Source organism: Equus caballus, chromosome 6, assembly GCF_041296265.1.
Source record: "Equus caballus isolate H_3958 breed thoroughbred chromosome 6, TB-T2T, whole genome shotgun sequence".
Lineage (NCBI taxonomy): Eukaryota > Metazoa > Chordata > Mammalia > Perissodactyla > Equidae > Equus > Equus caballus.
Window position 1 is genome coordinate 61,020,004 of NC_091689.1, and position 20,089 is coordinate 61,040,092.

The 20,089-nt window shown below is 37.6% G+C and overlaps 1 protein-coding gene across 24 annotated transcripts in view; it reads right to left on the reverse strand.

Annotated features, from left to right (window-relative positions):
• Positions 1-20,089, reverse strand: part of ABCC9 (ATP binding cassette subfamily C member 9) — a 123,601-nt gene that overhangs the window by 47,505 nt on the left and 56,007 nt on the right. For 10 of the 24 annotated variants that reach the window (XM_070271028.1, XM_070271031.1, XM_070271033.1 and 7 more), the window contains 4 exons: positions 19,296-19,401; positions 7,767-7,868; positions 6,018-6,102; positions 4,667-4,747 (listed from right to left, as the gene is read on the reverse strand). In XM_070271028.1, coding sequence (XP_070127129.1) covers positions 4,667-4,747; positions 6,018-6,102; positions 7,767-7,868; positions 19,296-19,401 — 374 coding nt within the window. Of the gene's footprint in view, positions 1-4,666; positions 4,748-6,017; positions 6,103-7,766; positions 7,869-9,277; positions 9,317-19,295; positions 19,402-20,089 lie in introns of all 24 variants that reach the window. The other 14 variants (XM_070271024.1, XM_023634941.2, XM_023634942.2 and 11 more) reach the window with 2 other exon arrangements.

The window sequence follows — 20,089 nt, forward strand, 5'->3', positions numbered from 1 at the left end:
GAAAGAGAAGACATTACAATGATTCCACACAAATACAAAAGGTCATGAGACTACTACAAACAATCATACACCAACAAACCAGACAACCTAGAAGAAATGAACAAATTCCTAGAAACAAACAACCCACCAAGACTGAATCATGAAGAAACAGAAAATCTGAACAGATTGATTACTAGTAAGGAGGTTGAATCGGTAATCAAAAACCTCCCAACAAACAAAAGTTCAGGACCAGATGGCTTCACTGGTGAATTCTACCAAACATTTCAAGAAGAATTAATACCCATCCTTCTCAAACTCTTCCAAAAAATAGAAGAGAATGGAACACTTGCAAACTCATTTTGTAAGGCCAGCATTACCCTGATACCAAAACCAGAGAAATTACTATGAGAAAAAAAACTACAGGCCAATATCCCTGATGAACATGGATGCAAAAATCCTCAACAAAATATTAGCAAACCAAATTCAACAATACATTAAAAGGATCTTACACCATGATCAAGTGGGATTTATTCTGGGGATGCAAGGTTCAACATCCACAAATCAATCCATGTGATATACCACATTAACAAAATGAAGGATAAAAATCATACGATCATCTCAATCGATGCAGAAAAAGCATCTGACAAAATTCAACATCAATTCATGATAAAAGCTTTCAATAAAGTAGGTATAAAGAAAATGTACCTCAACACAATAAAGGTCATATATGACAAGCCCACAGCTAACATACTCAATGGTGAAAAGTTAAAAGCTTTCTCTGTAAGATCAGGAGCAAGACAAGGATGCCCATTCTCACCACTTTTATTCAACATAATACTAGAAGTCCTAGCCAGAGCAATTAGGCAAGAAAAAGAAATAAAAGACATGCAGATCAGTAAGGAAGAACTAAAACTATCTTCGTTTGCAGATGACGTGATATTATATAAAGAAAATCTAAAGCTATACCAAAAAAACTGTTAGAACTGAGAAATTCTGTAAAGTTTAGAATACAAAATCAATATACAAAAATTAGTTGCATTTCTATACACCAATAACAATCAGAAATAGAAATTAATAAAACAAGCCCATTTAAATTTGCATCAGAAAGAATAAAATACCTAGGAATAAATTTAACCAAAGACATGAAAGATCTTTACACTAAAACCTATAAGATATTGGTGAAAGAAACTGAAAAAGACACAAATAATTGGAAAAATATTACATGCTCATGGGTTGGAAGAATTAATATAGTTAAAATGTCCATAACCCAAAGCAATCTACAGATTCAATGCAATGCTTATCAAAATTCCAATGGCAGTGGCTGGCCCAGTGGCATAGTGGTTAAGTTCATGAGTTCTGCTTTGGCAGGCTAGGGTTTGCTGGTTCAGATCCCGGGTGCAGACCTATGCACAGTTTATCCAGCCGTGCTGTGGCAGGGATCCCACATATAGTATAGGAAAGATGGGCACAGATGCTAGCTCAGGGCTAATCTTCCTCAAAGAAAGAAAGAAAATCCACTGGCATTTTTTCACAGAAATAGAAAAAACAATCCTAAAATTTGTAATGGAACCACAAAGGAACCCAAATAGCCAAAGCAATCTTGAGAAAGAAGAACAACGCTGGAGGCATCACACTTCCTGATTTCAAACTGTATTACAAAGTTGTTGTAATCAGAACACTATTTTAGTGGCATAAAAACAGACATATAGATCAATGGAACAGAATAGAGAGCCCGGAAATAAATCCATGCACATATGGTTCACTAATTTACAACAAATGAGCCAAGAATATACAATTTGGAAAGCACAGTCTCTTCAAAAAGTGGTGTTGGGAAAACTGGACAGCCACATGCAAAAGGATAAGCCTGGACTCCTATTTTACACCATACACAAAAGTCAACTCAAAATGGATTAAAGACATGAATGTAAAACCTGAAAACATAAAAATCCTAGAAGAAAACTTAGTGGATAAGCTCCTTAGCATTGGTCTTGGAAATGATTTTTTGGATTTGATATCAAAAGCAAAGGCAACAAAAGCAAAAATAAACAAGTGAGATTACATCAAACTAAAAGCTTCTACACAGCAAAGGAACTCAACAACAAAATGAAAATGAAACCTATGGAATGGGGGAAAATATTTGAATCATTTATCTGATAAGCAGTTAACAGCCAAAATAAATAACTCATACAACTCAATAGCAAAAAAATTTGATTTAAAAAATGGGCAGATGATTTGAATAGACATTTTTCCAAAGAAGACATACAAATGGCCAACAGGTACATGGAAAAGTCCTGAATATCACTAATCATCTAGGAAACACAAATCAAAACCACCATGAAATATCAACTCACACCGGTGAGAATGGCTATTATCAAAAATTACAAGAAATAACCAGTCTTCACGAGAATGTGGAGAAAAGAAAACTCTTGTGCACTGTTGATAGGAATGTAATCTGGTGCAGCCACTATGGAAAATAGTATGGCGTTTCCTCAAAAATTTAAAAATAGAACAACCATATGATCCAGCAATTCCACGTCTGACTTCTGGGCATTTATCCAAAAGAAACAAAATCATTGTCTCAAAGAGATACCGGTACTCCCATGTCCATTGCAGCACTGTGTACGATAGCTAAGGTATGGAAGCTACCTAAGTGTCTATCAGCAGATAAGTGGATAAAGAAAATGTCATATATATATGTATATATATATATATATATATATACACACACAATGGAATATTATTCAGCCATAAAAAGAAAGAAATCCTGCCCTTTGCGGCAACATGGATGGACCTTGAGGGCATTATGCTAAGTGAAATAAGTCAGGGAAAGACAAACACCGTATGATCTCACCAAATGTGGAATCAAATCAAAACAAAGCACAACAAAACTGAAGTCATAGATACAGAGAACAGATTGGTGGTCACCAGAAGTAGGGGGTGGGGGGGTGGGGAAAATGAGTGAAGGTATCAAAAGGTACAAATTTCCAGTTGTAAGATAAATATGTCCCGAGGATGTGATGTACAGCTCCATGACTATAGCTAATACTACTGTTTGTACACTTGAAAGTAGCTAAGAGAGTAGATCTCTGGCACCGGGCAATTTTTCGAACTCAATCACTTCATTTGTAAAATGGGGATAATAAAGATACCTGTCAGAGAGCACAGAGGATTGCTGCAAAGATCAAATAAAATAATGTAAGTGTCTCTGCAAAGTGTTTTAAAAGTGTTATCTTATTATTATTTTCTTATGAATAAAGGTAGCGGACTAATACTGTGCTATTCCCTTTAAAGCATCACAGTGAGAGTTTAGCGACTTTTAGGGATCTCTTAATAAGGAAGAGCATGGTGGTTAAGAACACAAGCTTTGGAACCAGACCACCCGAGTTTGTATCCTTGCTTCACTATAATACTAGCTGTGTGACCTTGGATAAATTATCCCCCAAAGCTTCAGTATCCTCAACTATAAACAGTAGTAATAATAACAACAATGCCAAACTTAATAGGGTTATTGTGAGAACTGAGTGAGCTAGTGTGTAAAGTATTTAGAATCAAGTCTAGGTCACAGACAGTCCCTGAAAATGGTTGCTATCATTTATATAACATGGCCTCATTAGGGGGCATCTTGGCATTATAGTCAAATGTAACCTTTCATATAACTTAATAAAAATCTAGGTTTGATGGACTGGGAATCATTCCTCAAGATTCAGTTTGTATCTTAACATTTTGAGGAGATACTTCCTTTAAAGAACGCACGATAACTGACAAATTGCCACTTCAATGAATGGTCAATTCTTCATTTTCAAGAATATGTTATTTTTTTATATACATATATTCACTTCTCACTAATATATTCTTTCTTATATTCAATTACTATGTTTAAGTAGTATATTATTGAATGGATAAATTCTGGAAATAACTTCTTATAAATATATTTACCGATACAGCACATTTGTAGGTGCTGTAAAGCTTCAAAAATGACTAATGTACTTGATACATAATTAAGATGTTTTCATTTGCCTTTGATATTGTGTGAAGGCTACTGTGATAAAGTTTAATTACAGCAAAATGTAAAACCATTCAAGCCATTATTCGTATAAATAAGATCCTTAAAGATAGGAGCAATGTCTTTTTCTTCTTTGTGTCCTCTGCCCGGTACAGAAGATGGTACTGAGGATGTTCACTAAATATTGGTGGATGGAAAGGAGGAAGGAAGGCTGGAAGGAAGGAAGAAAGGAAGGGAAGGAGGGAGGGGGGAAATAACGCAGAAAAATCTTAGCCACAGCCTAAGCTGCATACCACTAGAATGCAGCACAGTGCTCACTTACCCCATGTCCGCTAAGAGTGTATTTTCCCACCCTTCTTTCTTTGTCAACAAATACAAATAAGAAGATCTATGATCCTGTCCAGTTGAACCAGCACCATCCACACTTCATTAAGAATCCTTGTGATTAAGAAATTCATATAAGCCACCATTGAGGACACCTCAGTCTCTTGGACACCAGTCTGGATTCCTCCAACTCTCAACTTCACATGCTCATCTGATTTGTGAAGATTTGTTTCCCCTATATTTTCTATGATTTCACAAGTTAAACCACCTTTCCTTAAGTTCCTTGCCTTGTGTCTTTGAAGACTCATTTGTCCAGAGGGAAAAAGAAAATAGAAATAAAAGGAAAGGCCATATTCTTACCAACAAGACAATGTTGGTATTTTGATAGAGAGCTCGTGCCACACAGATTCTTTGCCTCTGACCTCCACTCAGGTTGATGCCCTAGAGAAGAAATATCCATAAACATCCACTTTTTCCATCCCTTTTAAAATAGAAACTTCTCTAAAAAGATGTTAAATTAATGGTAATTTATTAATTAAATTGTGACAACGTTGGTAAGATAAAATGAAATGTGTCTACTGGTCAATACTTGAATTATATTAAGGCAATTCTTGATGGATAACATTAATCCTTCTTTCACTCTGATAGGGAGCTCTGCTGCAGGAAAGAATTAACACGCACCCTCAGTGAGTGCTGAAGACTGCAGGCAATTGCAAAATTGTTACTAGTTTCTTGAATTGTGTCTGTAGTTTACTTAACATATACCTCTTAAATTTGATATTACAAGTTATGTTCAACAAAATTATACAGCAATATTCTTTACTAATCAAGTACTAATTATAAATTTTTTAAACATTAGTATTTATTGAGCACCCAGTACGTGCCAGGCTTGCGCCAATGGCCTTATTTCTGTTATTCGTCACGGCAGTTCCAAAAGGTAGGTATTGTTCTCCTTGTGTTACACATGTAGAAACCAAGGCTCAGAGAAGTTCAGCTCATGCTCTTAAACACTATACTATGCTGCAATAAAGAATAGTCATTAAGAACGCCAACTACAGACTCAGACTAATTGGAGCTGCACCAGTAACTCTGTGACCGGACAAGTCCTTCAGCCTCTCTCAGCCTTAGTTTTCTCAGCTGCAATATGCAGATAACAATAACACCCACACAACAGGTTTGCTGCAAAAGTGGACAGTGCATATAAAGGCTATTGCCCAGTACTTGACACCTAGAAGGGTTAAAAATTCTAGCCAAAGTTGTTATAAAGATTACATACAGGTATAAATATTTTTCAGGGGTCAAAATAGTAAGACGTCAATGTTTATACGTATAAAGAAAAAAGAACACTTTTTAACAAGAATAAATAGATGTTGACAAGACTGGAAGTTGTCGGAAGCGATCCCAGCTTCCAGATCAATCTAAAGTCAACTCCAAGTAGGTAGAAATACATTTGATCAAAGGCAGGGACTGCTTTATTCTCCTTGAGAACTCTTGAGTGACTAGCAAAATGTTGTCTATGGTGGTTACTCAGCAAATACTTAGGGGAGAGTGGCATCAAAGAGCTCCTGTGCTCCTGTTTCTGGAACTTGTCACCAGGAAAACAACAATTTCTGAATTCTCAGATTTCATTATGCTTCCTTAAAGGTTAAAGACAACCAAAAGAGTTTACTAGATTTTTGTTCATTGTTTAAAGAAACTATATATAACTCACCCTCTCTCCAATTTCAGTCTGGTCTCCAAATGGTAGTAAGTCAATATCCGGCTGAAGAGAGCAGGCATCTGTGACAGCTTTGTACCTTTGGGAGAAACAATTTTGAATTTTTGGATCACTATTAATATACTGCCCATGAACTAAGTCCCAGGTGCAGTATCTTAGAAGCTGAAATAAAACACTTATTGAACAACCAGCCTCTACATTATTTTGTGGATACAAAGATAAATAGATATTTGTTCCCACTCTTATAAAACTAGTAAGTGGGGCAGAAGACTGATACAGAAACATACAATAAAAATGCATTTTGTTAGGTGCTATAGATAGGTAGGTACAACCGTGCTCCTAGAATACATAGGAAGAAATGATTGACCACTCTGAGAAGTCATTGACACCTTTGCAGAGAAGGCAACTTGTAAGTTGTATCCAGAAAGGTGAGGCATAATTCCCCAGGAAGAAAACGAGGAAAAGGAAGCGTAAGGTTCACCTGAAGGTGAACAAGTTCATGGTGCAAACGAGGGCCAACAGGAGGCTCACCCAGCCTGAAGTAGAGGTGTGCGTGGGTAACTGTGCAGACTGTCGTGCATGCTCCACTGAGGAGAAACGGAAGATGAGGAGCACTGACAGTACTCAAACTGATCTAAGGCTGGGACTGGAAATCGGATGGATGGGAAGTATAGGGAAGCATGGGCATTTGGAGCGCTGGGTAAAATATCAATGGTTTCATTTCCTCAATCACCTAGTCTTAAAACATTCAAGTCATTCTTGATTCTTCCCTCTTCTTCTCTCTGCCCTTATTTGTCCATTCTTATTCTAGAATGGTTTTCTGTCAACCACCTCTTTTCCAATTCTTCAGTTCCCCCCAAAGGCAGGCAACCGACACTGCATGCCTGCATAGTTATCCCGAGAAACTTCTAAATGTCTCCCTGCTCTTAATTCAGATTCATCCCACATATATCTGCCATTACACTTCCAGATTAAACATCATATGTATTTCGTTATTCTGCTTTCTAAAACTTGATTTGCCTGCCTAGAATGCACAGAATTAAATCCAATTGGCTTTTGAGGCCCTCCACTATCTCATCTCAGCCTTCCTGTACAATCTAGTATCCCACTATCAACATATACAAATCCCTGTCTGTTTGGTTTGTTTCCAGACTCCCAAAGATCCCATGTAATTCGACACTATTTGCTTTTCTCTTCCCTCCCCTTTGCTCACGCCTCTCCCCCGACCTAATTGTCCTTAACTTGCAAGACCCAGCTTAGGGTCTTAAGATCCACCCTTGTGAGGGAGCTTACCGAAAGGGTCATACCTTTGTATGCTCCAGGGTATTTAAAAGATGGTTGACAGACGGCATATTATGGCTGCTCTAGACCCGTCAGATCCCACATTGTCCCTCTTCTTTCCGCAATTAATTCTCCTTCTGCTCCTTATTTGGATTTTTCCTTCTGCTTACCAATAACCTCAGCACCACCCACCCCAGCCCTCCTCACATACATACATGCTTCAATTTCGGCTGTTAGGTTTGGTGTATAAATTGCTCTCAATAAGTGTCTAGGATGGGCTGAAACTTCCAATGGGGCTTCTCCTAAAAGAGATGACTCAAAAGGCCCGGCCATGGGATGGAAGTAAGGCAAGTGGAGAAGAAAGTATATCCCAGATGTAAAGGTTCCAGAAACTGAGGACCAAACATAAGGATTAGAAATAGTTGCTCATTGTAGTTCTAAATTTGATACATTCAAAAATACCTTTGTTTGTTGAAAGGACTTCCAAAGGTAATATTTTCTTCTACCGTAGCATTTAATAGCCAAGGCTTTTGAGCTGCATAAGCCACAGAATACCTGTTCCTACTGGAAAATGGAAAAGAGAAACAAAACACCAAAATTATACAAGGGTGCTGTGCTGTATGTGTATTTTAGTATAACTAAGGAAAATAAAAGTTGATAAAATACCTGAAACAGAGAAATGGAATACTTCTAAAAGATACATTTTAACAACCACCACCCTTATTAATTAATGGTTAAATATTCCACCTAAAGAGATTAGAATTTAATCAAAATGTCCCACAATACGCAAAATTTGATTTGCTATTGCTAAAGAAGTCTTTTAAGGTATAAATTCTTAATTGAAATTTTATTTTCTAAAATGACCATGATTTTAAAAGTAGTTAAAAGATTAATAACAATTCATCCTCTCCAATAGCCACAGATATTTTATTTTATAATAAAAGCACTTTACATAACTATGAATTTTATACTCAGACCTTAACAAAAGACATGATTTGATACTATAATTATAGTATGTGTTTGTGGCTTAATCACAACATATTTTAAGGTAAAAGATAATATATAAATATTTCAAAACAAATAATAATATCTTAAGGAGTCCATTTCAATATTAAAATAACTACACATTTAAAAACTACATATTTCAATGCACATTGAAAGAGTTTGTTTTTAAAAAATGATAACCTCTTTCCCCTCCCCCATTTTTCTGGCTTGCAAATTCTACCAGATGTCTATACATCAGACTTTAATTTGCAATAATTAGGAAAATGCATGTGAGCTGAAGATAAAGAAGATGACAGGCTTGGGATAGGGAAGGGGTCAGCCTAAAAGTCATACTTCCACAGTTAGTTCATGGTCTGTAAGTACTAATTAAGGAATTTAGGTTAAAAGAGAGTAAGATTAAGAAAAAGAGTAGTTAGAAATGCTCAGGAACCATCCTGAAACATTACGGCTTAGGAGTTTAGAAGACAGGATAATATATAGTATACTAGTAGTCACTTAGATAACCATATGTGCAGTAAAACAGTGGTTCCCAACCTCTGGCATGTCTGCGTCCCCTGCCCCGTGGTCCTGTAAGTGGTTTTTTAAAATAGATGAAGCACTTGGCTCTCCATCTCTAGCTTATAGGCAGATCCCATCACTGTTTAACTCATAAACAATATACCTATTAATTCTTGCATTTTTATTTCGTGAAAACCCAAATCATGTTTGGTAAGAACAGCTTGAGTTTCAGCCCAATTTGACATGTGTGACTCACAGAGAGGAAAACAGTTGACACCATGGGCCATTTTGTCTGGCAAATTAATTCTTTTAGTAGGCTGCAAATGTTGGGAACCACTGCTATTGCTAGCACATTCTAATAAATAACTGTATACCATCATAAAATGACTAGCAGTAAGAGATTGAGTATCAAGTAAAGTCTGAGGGAGGAAGTTATTCTTATCAAATGCAGATTAAAATAGAAATAATACCTTCTGGTTGCTTCAAAAGAAGGTTCAGATTCATTAACACTGCAAGTATGGCAAACAATGTTTATTAATTATGAAATATAAATATAGAATGAATGTCTGCACATATCAGGTAAGAGAGAAAATTAACACTGGACATGTTAAACAGCTACATTTCCCAAACGGTTTCTGATATTAATTTCAGAGACAACCCAGATGAATGACAGTCTTCTTTAATGTCTCTATCAGCTGGGAAACAATTACCTAGTAAGTTTCCAAGGGTAGATAACACTCTTCTTTTCCATTCAAAATTTGGGCTCATACAATGGCCTGGGTTCTAGCCCCAACCCTGCCCCAACTACCTGTGTAAACTTGGATAATCTCTCTAGAATAGTTTCCTAGTTTGTATAAAAATTTGATATCTCCTTGGCCTCCCTACCTTTCAAATTCAAATTCATTTGAATTCTATTTAAATTCCTAGCTAGCTATGCTGAGGCATGAAAGGAAGAAATACTTTTTGGGCTTTCCACTTGAAAAGTTTGGATACAGCCTGGCCTTAAAGAAATGGTAAGAAAGACACACACAATAAGTCAAACTGCAACATTTGCTTATAATTAATTATTGATTGATACGATTTACGTAAAAAGAGGTGTCTGACTAACTGAATTTAGTTAAATCTATATTATGGGGAAAAACACCTGAGGACCTGTTCATTTTATTGTTCTAAATTTTAATACAGCCATGAGTCGCTTAACAAGGGGAACACGTTCTGAGAAATGCATTCTTAGGCAATTTCATTGCTGTGTGAACATCACAGAGTGTACTTACACAAACCTAGAGAGTATACCCTACTATACACCTAGGCTACATGGTACTAGCTGTATGGGACCACCATGTTGTATGTAGTCTGTTGTTGACTGAAAAGTCGTTACGTGGCACGTCACTGTAATTCAGTTGAATTCCATCATTCTGGAAGACTTGAATTAAAAAACACACACATAATTAAAGTCTACAAGAGCTCCAAAAATAGATCCTATTAGACGTTGGAAAACCGCATATGCTTTTGTGGAGAAAATTTACCTAAGTACGTTACCTACTGATGCTTGGCTTAGAGTTACTAATGATAAGACTTTCACAACTGCACAATGCTAATGACATCTTGAGATGGTTAATAGAGGCAGGAAAAAACAATCTCAGACTAAAAATTCCTTCTCAATAATGATTATTCCCTGATTTAAGTTGCTCATAAAAAAATAACGAAATGCACAATTTCCCAAGTGATATTTTCCACACAATAGGTTTAGATGCCAAGAAATTTGGATTTTAGTTTTTTAGTGGTAAAAAGCCAATAAATGACCTCAATGGTTTAGTTAATCTGAGGAAGAGACAGAACAGATGAGGAAGAGCAGGTGTGTGGCAGAAATTATGGATTAATATGCCTCCTGGCCATCCAGGTGGAAATGCCCATTAGACATTTGAAAATGTCAGCCCAAACTGGAACTCATCAAGTTTTTCAATTACTATGAATTAAATTCCAACTATATTTATTCAATATCAATTCAAAAATATTTATTGATCACTCCTAGTGCCAAAATACGAGAGATACAGTAAACAAAGAAAACTCACTCCTTCTTTCATGCTACTTTCTGTTTTATGGGAGTGTGGCAAGGGAACAAATACTATGATAGATGAGGTAAAGGGTTATTTCAGAGCAGAGATGAAGGACACCCAAGCCACCTTTGGCAAGTCAGAGTAAACAACAGAGTCGATGCCAGAGGGATAAATAAGAGTGGCTAGATGAAGAAAAGCTGAAGAGTGTTTCAGAGCAGTTGCAATACATCTTGAATGACCTTGAAGTATCCTGGTCATACAAGGAACTGATGTAAACTCAGCATGGCTGAAATGTGGGTGTAAATGGCGAGTGAAGAAAAGTACGTGGTGAACTTAAAAAGTACACACAGGCAGATAATGAAAGGGCTCATAACCATTTTACAGAGTTTGAACTTTTCCTCAGAGCAACAGAAAACTACTGAAAGGCTTTAAACAAGAGAGAGAGATAGGCTCGGTTTAGAAATACCACTCCGACTGCAAAATATAACAAATGAATTGGAGGTAACAAGGCTGGAGGCGATACAGTGACCGCTAGAAGCCGTGAGAGTAAGGGAGATAAGAAGGCAGTGCCCTGAATTAGGGTAATGGGGAATGAACGAAGAGAAGTGGACATGTTCAAAGATACCTAGGATTGTGGGGGACTGACAAGATGGGAGGGGATAAAGGATCAAGGAAGGAACCATGGACAGGGAACAGAGATGAGGAAGTACATGTGGCAGGGGAAGATAGTGAATTCAGCAGTAGACGCATTCAGTTCGAGGTACCTAAGGGATATCCAAATGGCCATGGCCAGGAAGCAGAATTTGAAGCTCAAGAGAGAGATTTGATAAACGAATGAAAACTTTGGGGTGATTTTTCTTCATAATGTACGCCTTAGGTACCAAGGACTTTGAATTCCATCCTTTATTAGTAAAAAGTCAATAAATTACTTAAATCATTCTAGTTTGTTTCACAAGCAAACAAAGGAACAGGAGCAGATAGAGGATCTCAAAGTCATGGGAAGCTATGAGACTGTCCACCAAGTATGCACAGAGGCAGAAAAGAAGGGGACAAAGACAGACCCTGAAAAACATCACTATTTAACAAATGGCTAAGGAAGAGAAATCTGAGGAAGGGACCAAGAGGAGCAGGCAAAAGTGATAAGAAGTAAACTGGGCTGTGAGTTTTACTGGAAACTAAGCAAGAAGATCTTCTGAAGAAGGAAGGCATGAGCCATAATGTCAAGTGGCCAGAATGTCAAGTAAAATAATGACCAAAAAAAATGGCAAGCAATAGGATATATTGCAGTATATGAGGAAGCCATTTGGTATAAACCTAATTCGGCCTGCCTTTGTTTTTTCCAAAAGGGCCTGACTGTGGCCGTTGAGCATGCACTGTATGCATATTTCCTATGGCAAGAACAAAGGCCCTTGAGATAAAGGTGCAACTTCCCTCCCCCTCCCAACGTTGGCATTTCCTTAAAGATTAAGCATCTTTCCTTAGGCTAGGAACTGATTGCGGCGCCCACCTGTGACCACTCAGCTGGAGACAACAGACTGCCACCCTGCTGCGTTCACTGAGACAGAAGACCTACCTGCTATTTCCATCAATTGTTGTGCCGACAGAGCAGTCTCGCGACTACTGTAAAAGGGACATTTCAACCCTATGTGAAACATCCTCTCTGGGGGTATATAACCACTCTGTGTACCCCACTTCTTCGGTGCCCTTTCTTCCTTCAGGAAGAAAGGCCCCGGGCCATGGTCCTCAGATTTCAGCTCAGAATAAACTCACCCAAATTTTCATTTATAGATTGGTTATGGATTATTTTCGTCGACATTGTCAAGTAAAATAATGATCAAAAAGTGCCCAGTGAATTTAACAGCTAGGATGCCACTGATGGATTTGATAAGAATAGTTTCAGTGGAGCAGCAGAGTAGAAACCAGACTGCAGTGGACTGAGGCAAGAAGAGAACAAGAGGAATTGGAGAGAACGAGTGAAGACCTTTTTTTATTTACAAAAAGAAGGAGATAGGGTGGTAGCTGTGGGTTGAGATTAAAAAGAGAGAGGGAGAGATGCAAAAGTCCTGTTTTTCTACAAATGGAAATGGGAAAGAGCCAGGGGCTGGGCAAGATATGAAGCAGATAAAGATAAAAAAACAATATCCTTTGGCTTAAGGGTGTCTCAGTCTAGTGAGGAGACCAATCCACATTAGGGATTTGAACAAAGTGCAGAGGGACCAGAAGAAAACGTACATTACAATCCACCTGGGAGAATAAGAGAAGACTTTGTCAGAGAGATGACATCTGAATTGACACTAGAAACAAGAATGGAGCCACCAATCTGGGGCAGGGCATTACAGGGGAGTATATACATTTGAGAACTATCTGCACAGTGTTACTGGAGCACAATGATAAGGGTGGGTGGAACGGCAGGATGTGCACTTAAAAAGCTAGACAGGGACCAGATCATAAAAGGCCCTGATGGAGTATGCAAAGGTCTTTGGAATATTTCTTGTATACTTTGCCTAGTCAATAAAAAAAATTATAAGCAGGAAGGAAGTAATTAGATTTTCATGTCAAAAAGGTAAATCTTGGAATAGTGTGAAGAAAAGCGAGGAAGTTATTAGTGTGAGTAGTTCACACAAGTGATAAGTACTTAAACCAGGGATATTGAAATAGAATAGAAATGTGAGTACACTGTGATTGAATAAGTGACTGGTTGGATCTTGCAGGCGAGAGAGAGAGAAGAATCTAGGTTGACTCTTTGAGCTCTGACTTGGACACTCACTAACTGATTTTAAGGGGTGAGGGCACACTCCAACCAAGATATAGGAGAAGCAGGTTCTGGAGACATAAGGGATGTAAGTTCAGTTTGGATGTATTGAATGTGCAGCCTGTATAAGACTTTTTGGAGGAGGTGTTACATCATCAGAAGAAAGATCTGGTCTAGAAACGTACATTGGTATGTCATTAGTACTTACAGACTAGCTGAAGTCAAAGACATAAGTTAAGGGCTGAGTAAGGAAGAGGACCCTACAGTAGACTGCAGAAACACCGAGGGAGAGTTAGAATATTCTTCCCCACCTTCCATCCCCACTTCTATTGCAGCTCTTGACTTTTTGACTCATCAATTTTGGCTTATCCTTAAAACGTAAGTTCAAGTATCATTCATTTATTCGTCCCTCTAAAAAAGCCTTTGTTGACCCCACAGACTTGACTCAGTCAGGTCACCCAGTACTTGTTCTGATAAAACCCTGTACTTCTTCTTCCTGACTTATAGAAAAGTCTAACCAAATAACTAATATGAAATTATTTTCTCACTTCCTCGTGGCCTTCCCTGCCGAAGAGGAAGCTTCATGAGAACAGAGGCCTGGCTTCCGTTGTTCAGTTATTCATTCCCAACAACCAGCGCAATGATTTACATGTAATAGGTGTGCAATAAATAATTTTAACAAGTGAATAAGTGAAAGTGTCATGGAAACCAAGAAACAAGTTGGTTTCAAGGAGTCATCAGTGGGGAGAAGTTTCAAAAGCTATGGAGATGTTAAGAAGGACTGAGAACAAATTATGATGATTTAGCATTTCGGCAGGCAGGGGTGAGAACTTTTCATCCAGATTGCAATGCTCTGAATGAAAGGAAAATAAAGGGGTTAAGTGTGGGTAGACTCCTCTTTTAAAAAGAGAAATGCTCCAGTTCTTTAAGTAGGCAAGACCTTTTTTTAAATGGAGGATAATGGAATGAGGAGAGCAAGAAATTAAAGTCTTTTATAAGAAAAAAGGCTTAATTAATGTAGTAATGTCCTGAGTAAGGCAAGACAGCATATAGCGAATCTTCACTTCTGAAGACTTCCCCTTGCAGGATTTGTTTATATTTTCCCTTAAGAATAAAAGTTGAATATCATATACTAGTTTCAGAGGAAGAAAGAAAGGGTAGATATAGATCCATTGGTAGGTAGTCATCTTCCATGAACGAAAAAATTGTCCTATTGTTTCATTTTCCATGAGTAATGTTATAATCCTTAACTTCTAGAGACCACCTCCCAACCCTCTCATGGAGTAATATGTTTAATTAAATTCAATCGTAGAGTGTTATTTTTTCTCTTTCAAAATAAATAAATAAATAGAGTTAGCTGTGAATTCCAACATCAGAGTTATTTGATTCCATGAAAATCACCAGATCTATGTCCAGACTCATCCTCCACCACTCAATGGGGTAGTAAACAGCACCGGAGGAGACACAGAAAGAAAAGAGGTCAGACGGAAAATGGCATCAGATTTCATTTCTGTGTGCAGGATTTGAGCGTATTTTCCTTCAAGAGTAAAAGTTAAACTTGGTATTCTAGCAACTTCCAAGTATCATGGTTGATACACCTTCCGAAATGGGAAAGGGTGACTTTTGCAAGCTTAAATCACGAAGGATATTTGGAAGAGGGACAGCTAGATGTGATCCAGGACAGCCGACTCTATGTGCCATTATCCCTTCGTGCCTGGCAAAGTCACCTGAAAAGGAGTAACTCTTTGATTCACCAGGTTTAGAATAATAAGCCCACTGTTACAGAGTTGATCACAACAAGACAGAAGACAGAACATCAGGACAGATGGGGCCTGAGAGTAGGAGGGTTGATGGCCTAGAGAGAGGGAAAGGAAAAGAAAAGGAAACCAAAGAGAAATGATGGCTATGTCTCACATGATTACCACAATTATTACACGTTCTGGACTCCCTCACTGGGACCCTCCATCAGAGAAAGTCTTTTAGTTCTAGCTCTTCAGATAGCGGTAGGAATTACTGTTCATCATGATGGGAAAGGACAGGAAAGGACACCTTCAGTGGGGCAGAACATTTGCTTTTCCAGAATGATAAAGCACACCCAGAAGCAGGAGTGAGAACCTTGGCCTTCTGACAATTTTGGAGAATTTATTAGTTGCTCCATCCCTTCTTTCACCCTTCTCTTCTGGGGTACAACAAAGTCAGACTAGGTCAAAGGCAGCAGCTTCCAAGGAAACACCTATAAATGTCTTTGTGTACCAAGTTCCACCCAGGTAGGTGTGCCCTGGATGAGCAGCAGTACCTTCTCTCCTGCCCAAAGCAAATATTTCTCACTGCAATAGGGCAGAGCGCTTCATCGGACTTTGCTCCTGCCAGTCTATGAGGACACATTTAAAAATAAAATTCACGCAACCAGAGAGACATGCAGTGGTGACAGAAGGACAGCAAGGCACTTGGTGCCTTACTGTAACATTTAGTTTATTGTTTTGCTTTAGGTTGTTTTTTTTTTTTGAGCTTTAAAAAATATCAAACAATTCAGTGTGCTGAATTAAAGTACTTTTTAGCATTTGCACATCATCAACCTATCAATATTGATAATTTCTAAATTAGCTTTGCTCTAGTTAACATTCCTATGCCTTTTCTTATTGGGCGAGGCACAGCACCTTTTTTCTGAAATGAAGAGTAATTGCAAATAACATTAAGAGGGTCAGTATCCTCTGAACATTGCTAATCTGAAAATACGTTTTATCAGATATGGAAGAAAATTAAATTCTTGTAATTGAAAGAAAACAGAACTTGTGTTAGCTTATCGAATCGCTTAGAGGCTTAGATTTTAAGTTGTGTGTGTATATAAGCCAACCCAAGCATTTTTTTTAAGAATATCTTAGTCTTGTCTCCCATGAAAAGATGGGATTGTTATTTATTAAGGCAAGTGTTCATAAAAAGATGATTTGTAAATTATGGGGATTTTATAAATACTGAGAATTATCTTAAATCCCTTCTCACATCTTCATCCTGTTGGGACTGTCGCCAAGATACAACCTTTTATTAGGATCCACGGAAGAGATTTCTTTCCTACAAAAAAAAATATCTTAACCTCTACTGGGTAAATGTATGTTTTTATCTTATTTCCCTCTTTGCCCAGCTTCCATGAAGCTCAGAGTGGAATCTGTGGCCCACATTTTATAAATATGCAGGACTGCAGCACATGCATTTCTATCTATTAACTTGTAAGATTATTATTTAAACTTTATTTCTTTCTTGATATCTTTACTTTTAAAGCTTTATTGTATAAACTATGTTATTTTGAATAAAATAATTCACAACCTTTATGAAGTAAGATATAAATGGTGTACATTTGCTTAGGATATGCCACTTAGGAATGCAAGAAAATAAATAACTAGATTGTATATAATACTTTCCTAATTTCCATATCATTTATTTACCCATTAACAAAATGACAATAATTATCAGTGATGATACTGGAGTCAATTTGGCCCAAGCGGAACTAGGACCTGGAATATTTTTTTCTTTTTTAATAAGTATCTTCTTCTTTTTTTTTTTTTAAAGATTTTATTTTTTCCTTTTTCTCCCCAAAGCCCCCCAGTACATAGTTGCATATTTCTCGTTGTGGGTTCTTCTAGTTGTGGTATGTGGGACGCTGCCTCAGCGTGGTTTGATGAGCAGTGCCATGTCCGTGCCCAGGATACGAACCAACGAAACACTGGGATGCCTGCAGCGGAGCGCACGAACTTAACCACTCGGCCACGGGGCCAGCCCCATATCTTCTTTTTTTTTTGCAGGGAAAGATTCACCCTGAACTAACATCTGTTGCCAATATTCCTCTTTCTTTTTTTTCCTCCCCAAAGCCCCAGTGCATGGTTGTATATTCTAGTTGTAAGTCCTTCTGGTTCTTCTATGTGAGCCACTGCCACAGCATGGCAACTGACAGACGAGTAGTGTGGTTCCACGACCAGGAAATGAACCTGGGCCACCGAAACTATGAGAGTACTGAACTTTAACCACTAGGCCATCAGGGCTGGCTCTAGAACCTGGAGTCTTAACATTGGAGAAGACTAGATTAAGAGAACATCTTAGAAGTATGAAAATCAAATCTCACGCTTTTTCTGTCACTGTCTCATTCTTTCTCTCTGTTTTAATGACAGTGAAACAAGGTAAAAACAAAACCCAAATAACCTGATTATGGTCCTACATGTCACATAATATAATTTAAGCCAGTAAGACCTGCTTCTCAAAACCTACACTCACCCCAGATGGAAGGTGATAGTGGAGGGCAAACACCACTTGCACCTGACCTCAGCCATCAACAGGAACTTGTCATGAAGCAAACTGCAGGTATCAACTATTTCTTGAGCTCTCTGCTGGATATGAACTAAACAGTTTCATGTCTACTATCTGTTAGATTTCCTGGACAGAAGTAAAATGTACACTCAACATTTCTGAGCCTCCTTCTTTCACCAGTGATATCAAAAATAAGATTTACAGTTCTGTTCCCAGTTCAAATTTCACATCCAAGCATTTTCTTATCTTTTTAAAGTTTAAAACACAATTTAATCTAAAAATGCCCGTAAGTAATCTATACTCATTCTTGAGAGACGTCTATATATGTAAACAGCAGACTGAGCCACAATGGAACTCACGAGGCGAGGCACAAAATGATATGAAAGAACTTCTGTAGATGGAGAGCAGTTTCCCAACCTCAGCACAACTGCCATTTGGAGCCAGGTAATTCCTTGCTGTGAAGGGCTGCCCTCTGTCTTATAGGATGTTTAGCAGCATCCCTGGCCTCTACCAACCAGATCAGTAGCAGCCCAATCCCCAGTGTGACAATAAAAATGTCTCCAGACATTGCCTAATGTCCCCTGAGGGGAATATCACACCTAACTGAGAACCACTGATCTGCAATCCATTTCTTTAGATAATCTGTAGCCAATTTCTTCATAAACTGCTTCTGGAGAATCTACTAGGTAGGTCAAACTAAATAAATACGATTTACTCTTTATGACATAATTATATAATATTATGGTTCTGGGTCACTTTATTACCACAATGTACTTTGAAGACCTCAAGACAACCATCCAAATACCCAGCAGAAGCACCACATCAGATACCTCCTTTTTCATGTCATTAGGTTACACAACACACTAGTCTGACTCATCCATATCTCTAAGCAGACACTTGAAATGTCTAGTAAACTTAGTTAGGTGTGAAGAGAAAGGGCTGATTTCTCAGCCCCTTACGAAGACTTTGAAAAAGCTTATTAGATGTTTCTTCTATGAATATTGAACCATTAAGGTTCTGTTGGCATTTAAGCTTTATAAATAATGCAAGTTTCCCAGAAGTTCTTTTTATTATTGAATGCATTGTTATTTCTTTGATTGTTACCCATTTAACTTTAAAAATCTATCTTTGCAACCGCAATCATACTTCTACCTCAGCAACATACTAGTTTGTACTATTTTAAACCACTGTAATAAACTGTTTTATAATTTTTGATTTATGACATTTAAGGTTTCAACTAATTTAATAATAATAAAAAAAGCTGCGCTTATTTCTAAGGGGTCCTCAGACTCCTAACAAGGGAATCTAGTGGTCTAATTTCTTCCTTTGGAAGATCATTAGGTGCATGACAGAGCAACAGAAACCAATTACAAATACACATACTTGCTCCAGTGAACTTTTCCTTCCAGAGTCTGCATCTCACCGAGGATGGCAAGGAGAAGAGATGACTTCCCACAACCCACTTGGCCCACCACCATGGTTAACTGGCCTAGACAAATGAAACAAAGGATGATAAAAAGATGAGATGGAATGCTCTTAGTGAAATCAAATCAAAACACATTTAGAAAAGGCTGATGTTCCACAATCAATGGCCCAGTTCTGTTCTCCAGCAATAAGATATTCTCAACAGCTCCTTTCTCTGATACATAAGTTTTTTTGGAAAAGAAAAGAAAAATTAAAATACATAGGTCTTGATTTATTACTTTTAGAACTATGAGAATAGCTGACATTAGTAAAGAAAGCAATGAAATAATTGCTCAAACCAGCTAAATGAGTTTTAATGTTATTATTGAATTTGTTCAAGTGAAAAAGGCAGTTCTGACTAAAACAGATAATTGGGATAAAAGTGATTTGGGCTGTTATTAAGACATCTTCTCCAATTTCTTACTTTGATTTACAGATAAAAGGGGAAAAGGCCCAAGACAACCGACCATCAAGCCAAGTCAAAAAATATTCTATTCAATTATCCAGACACTTTAAACAAAAATTATTGGGTATTTGAGGCATAAACATCTTCAAAATTTCATCAGTCTTCTTCAGGGATAGAACACTATTTTCTCATATACTCTTTAAGCTTTTCTCTCCAACAAAATGAGAAATCAACTATCCCATCATTTAAATGGCACAAATCAGCAAATAAACCGATAACAGTTCATTTGGGCAGTAAATTACTTGTC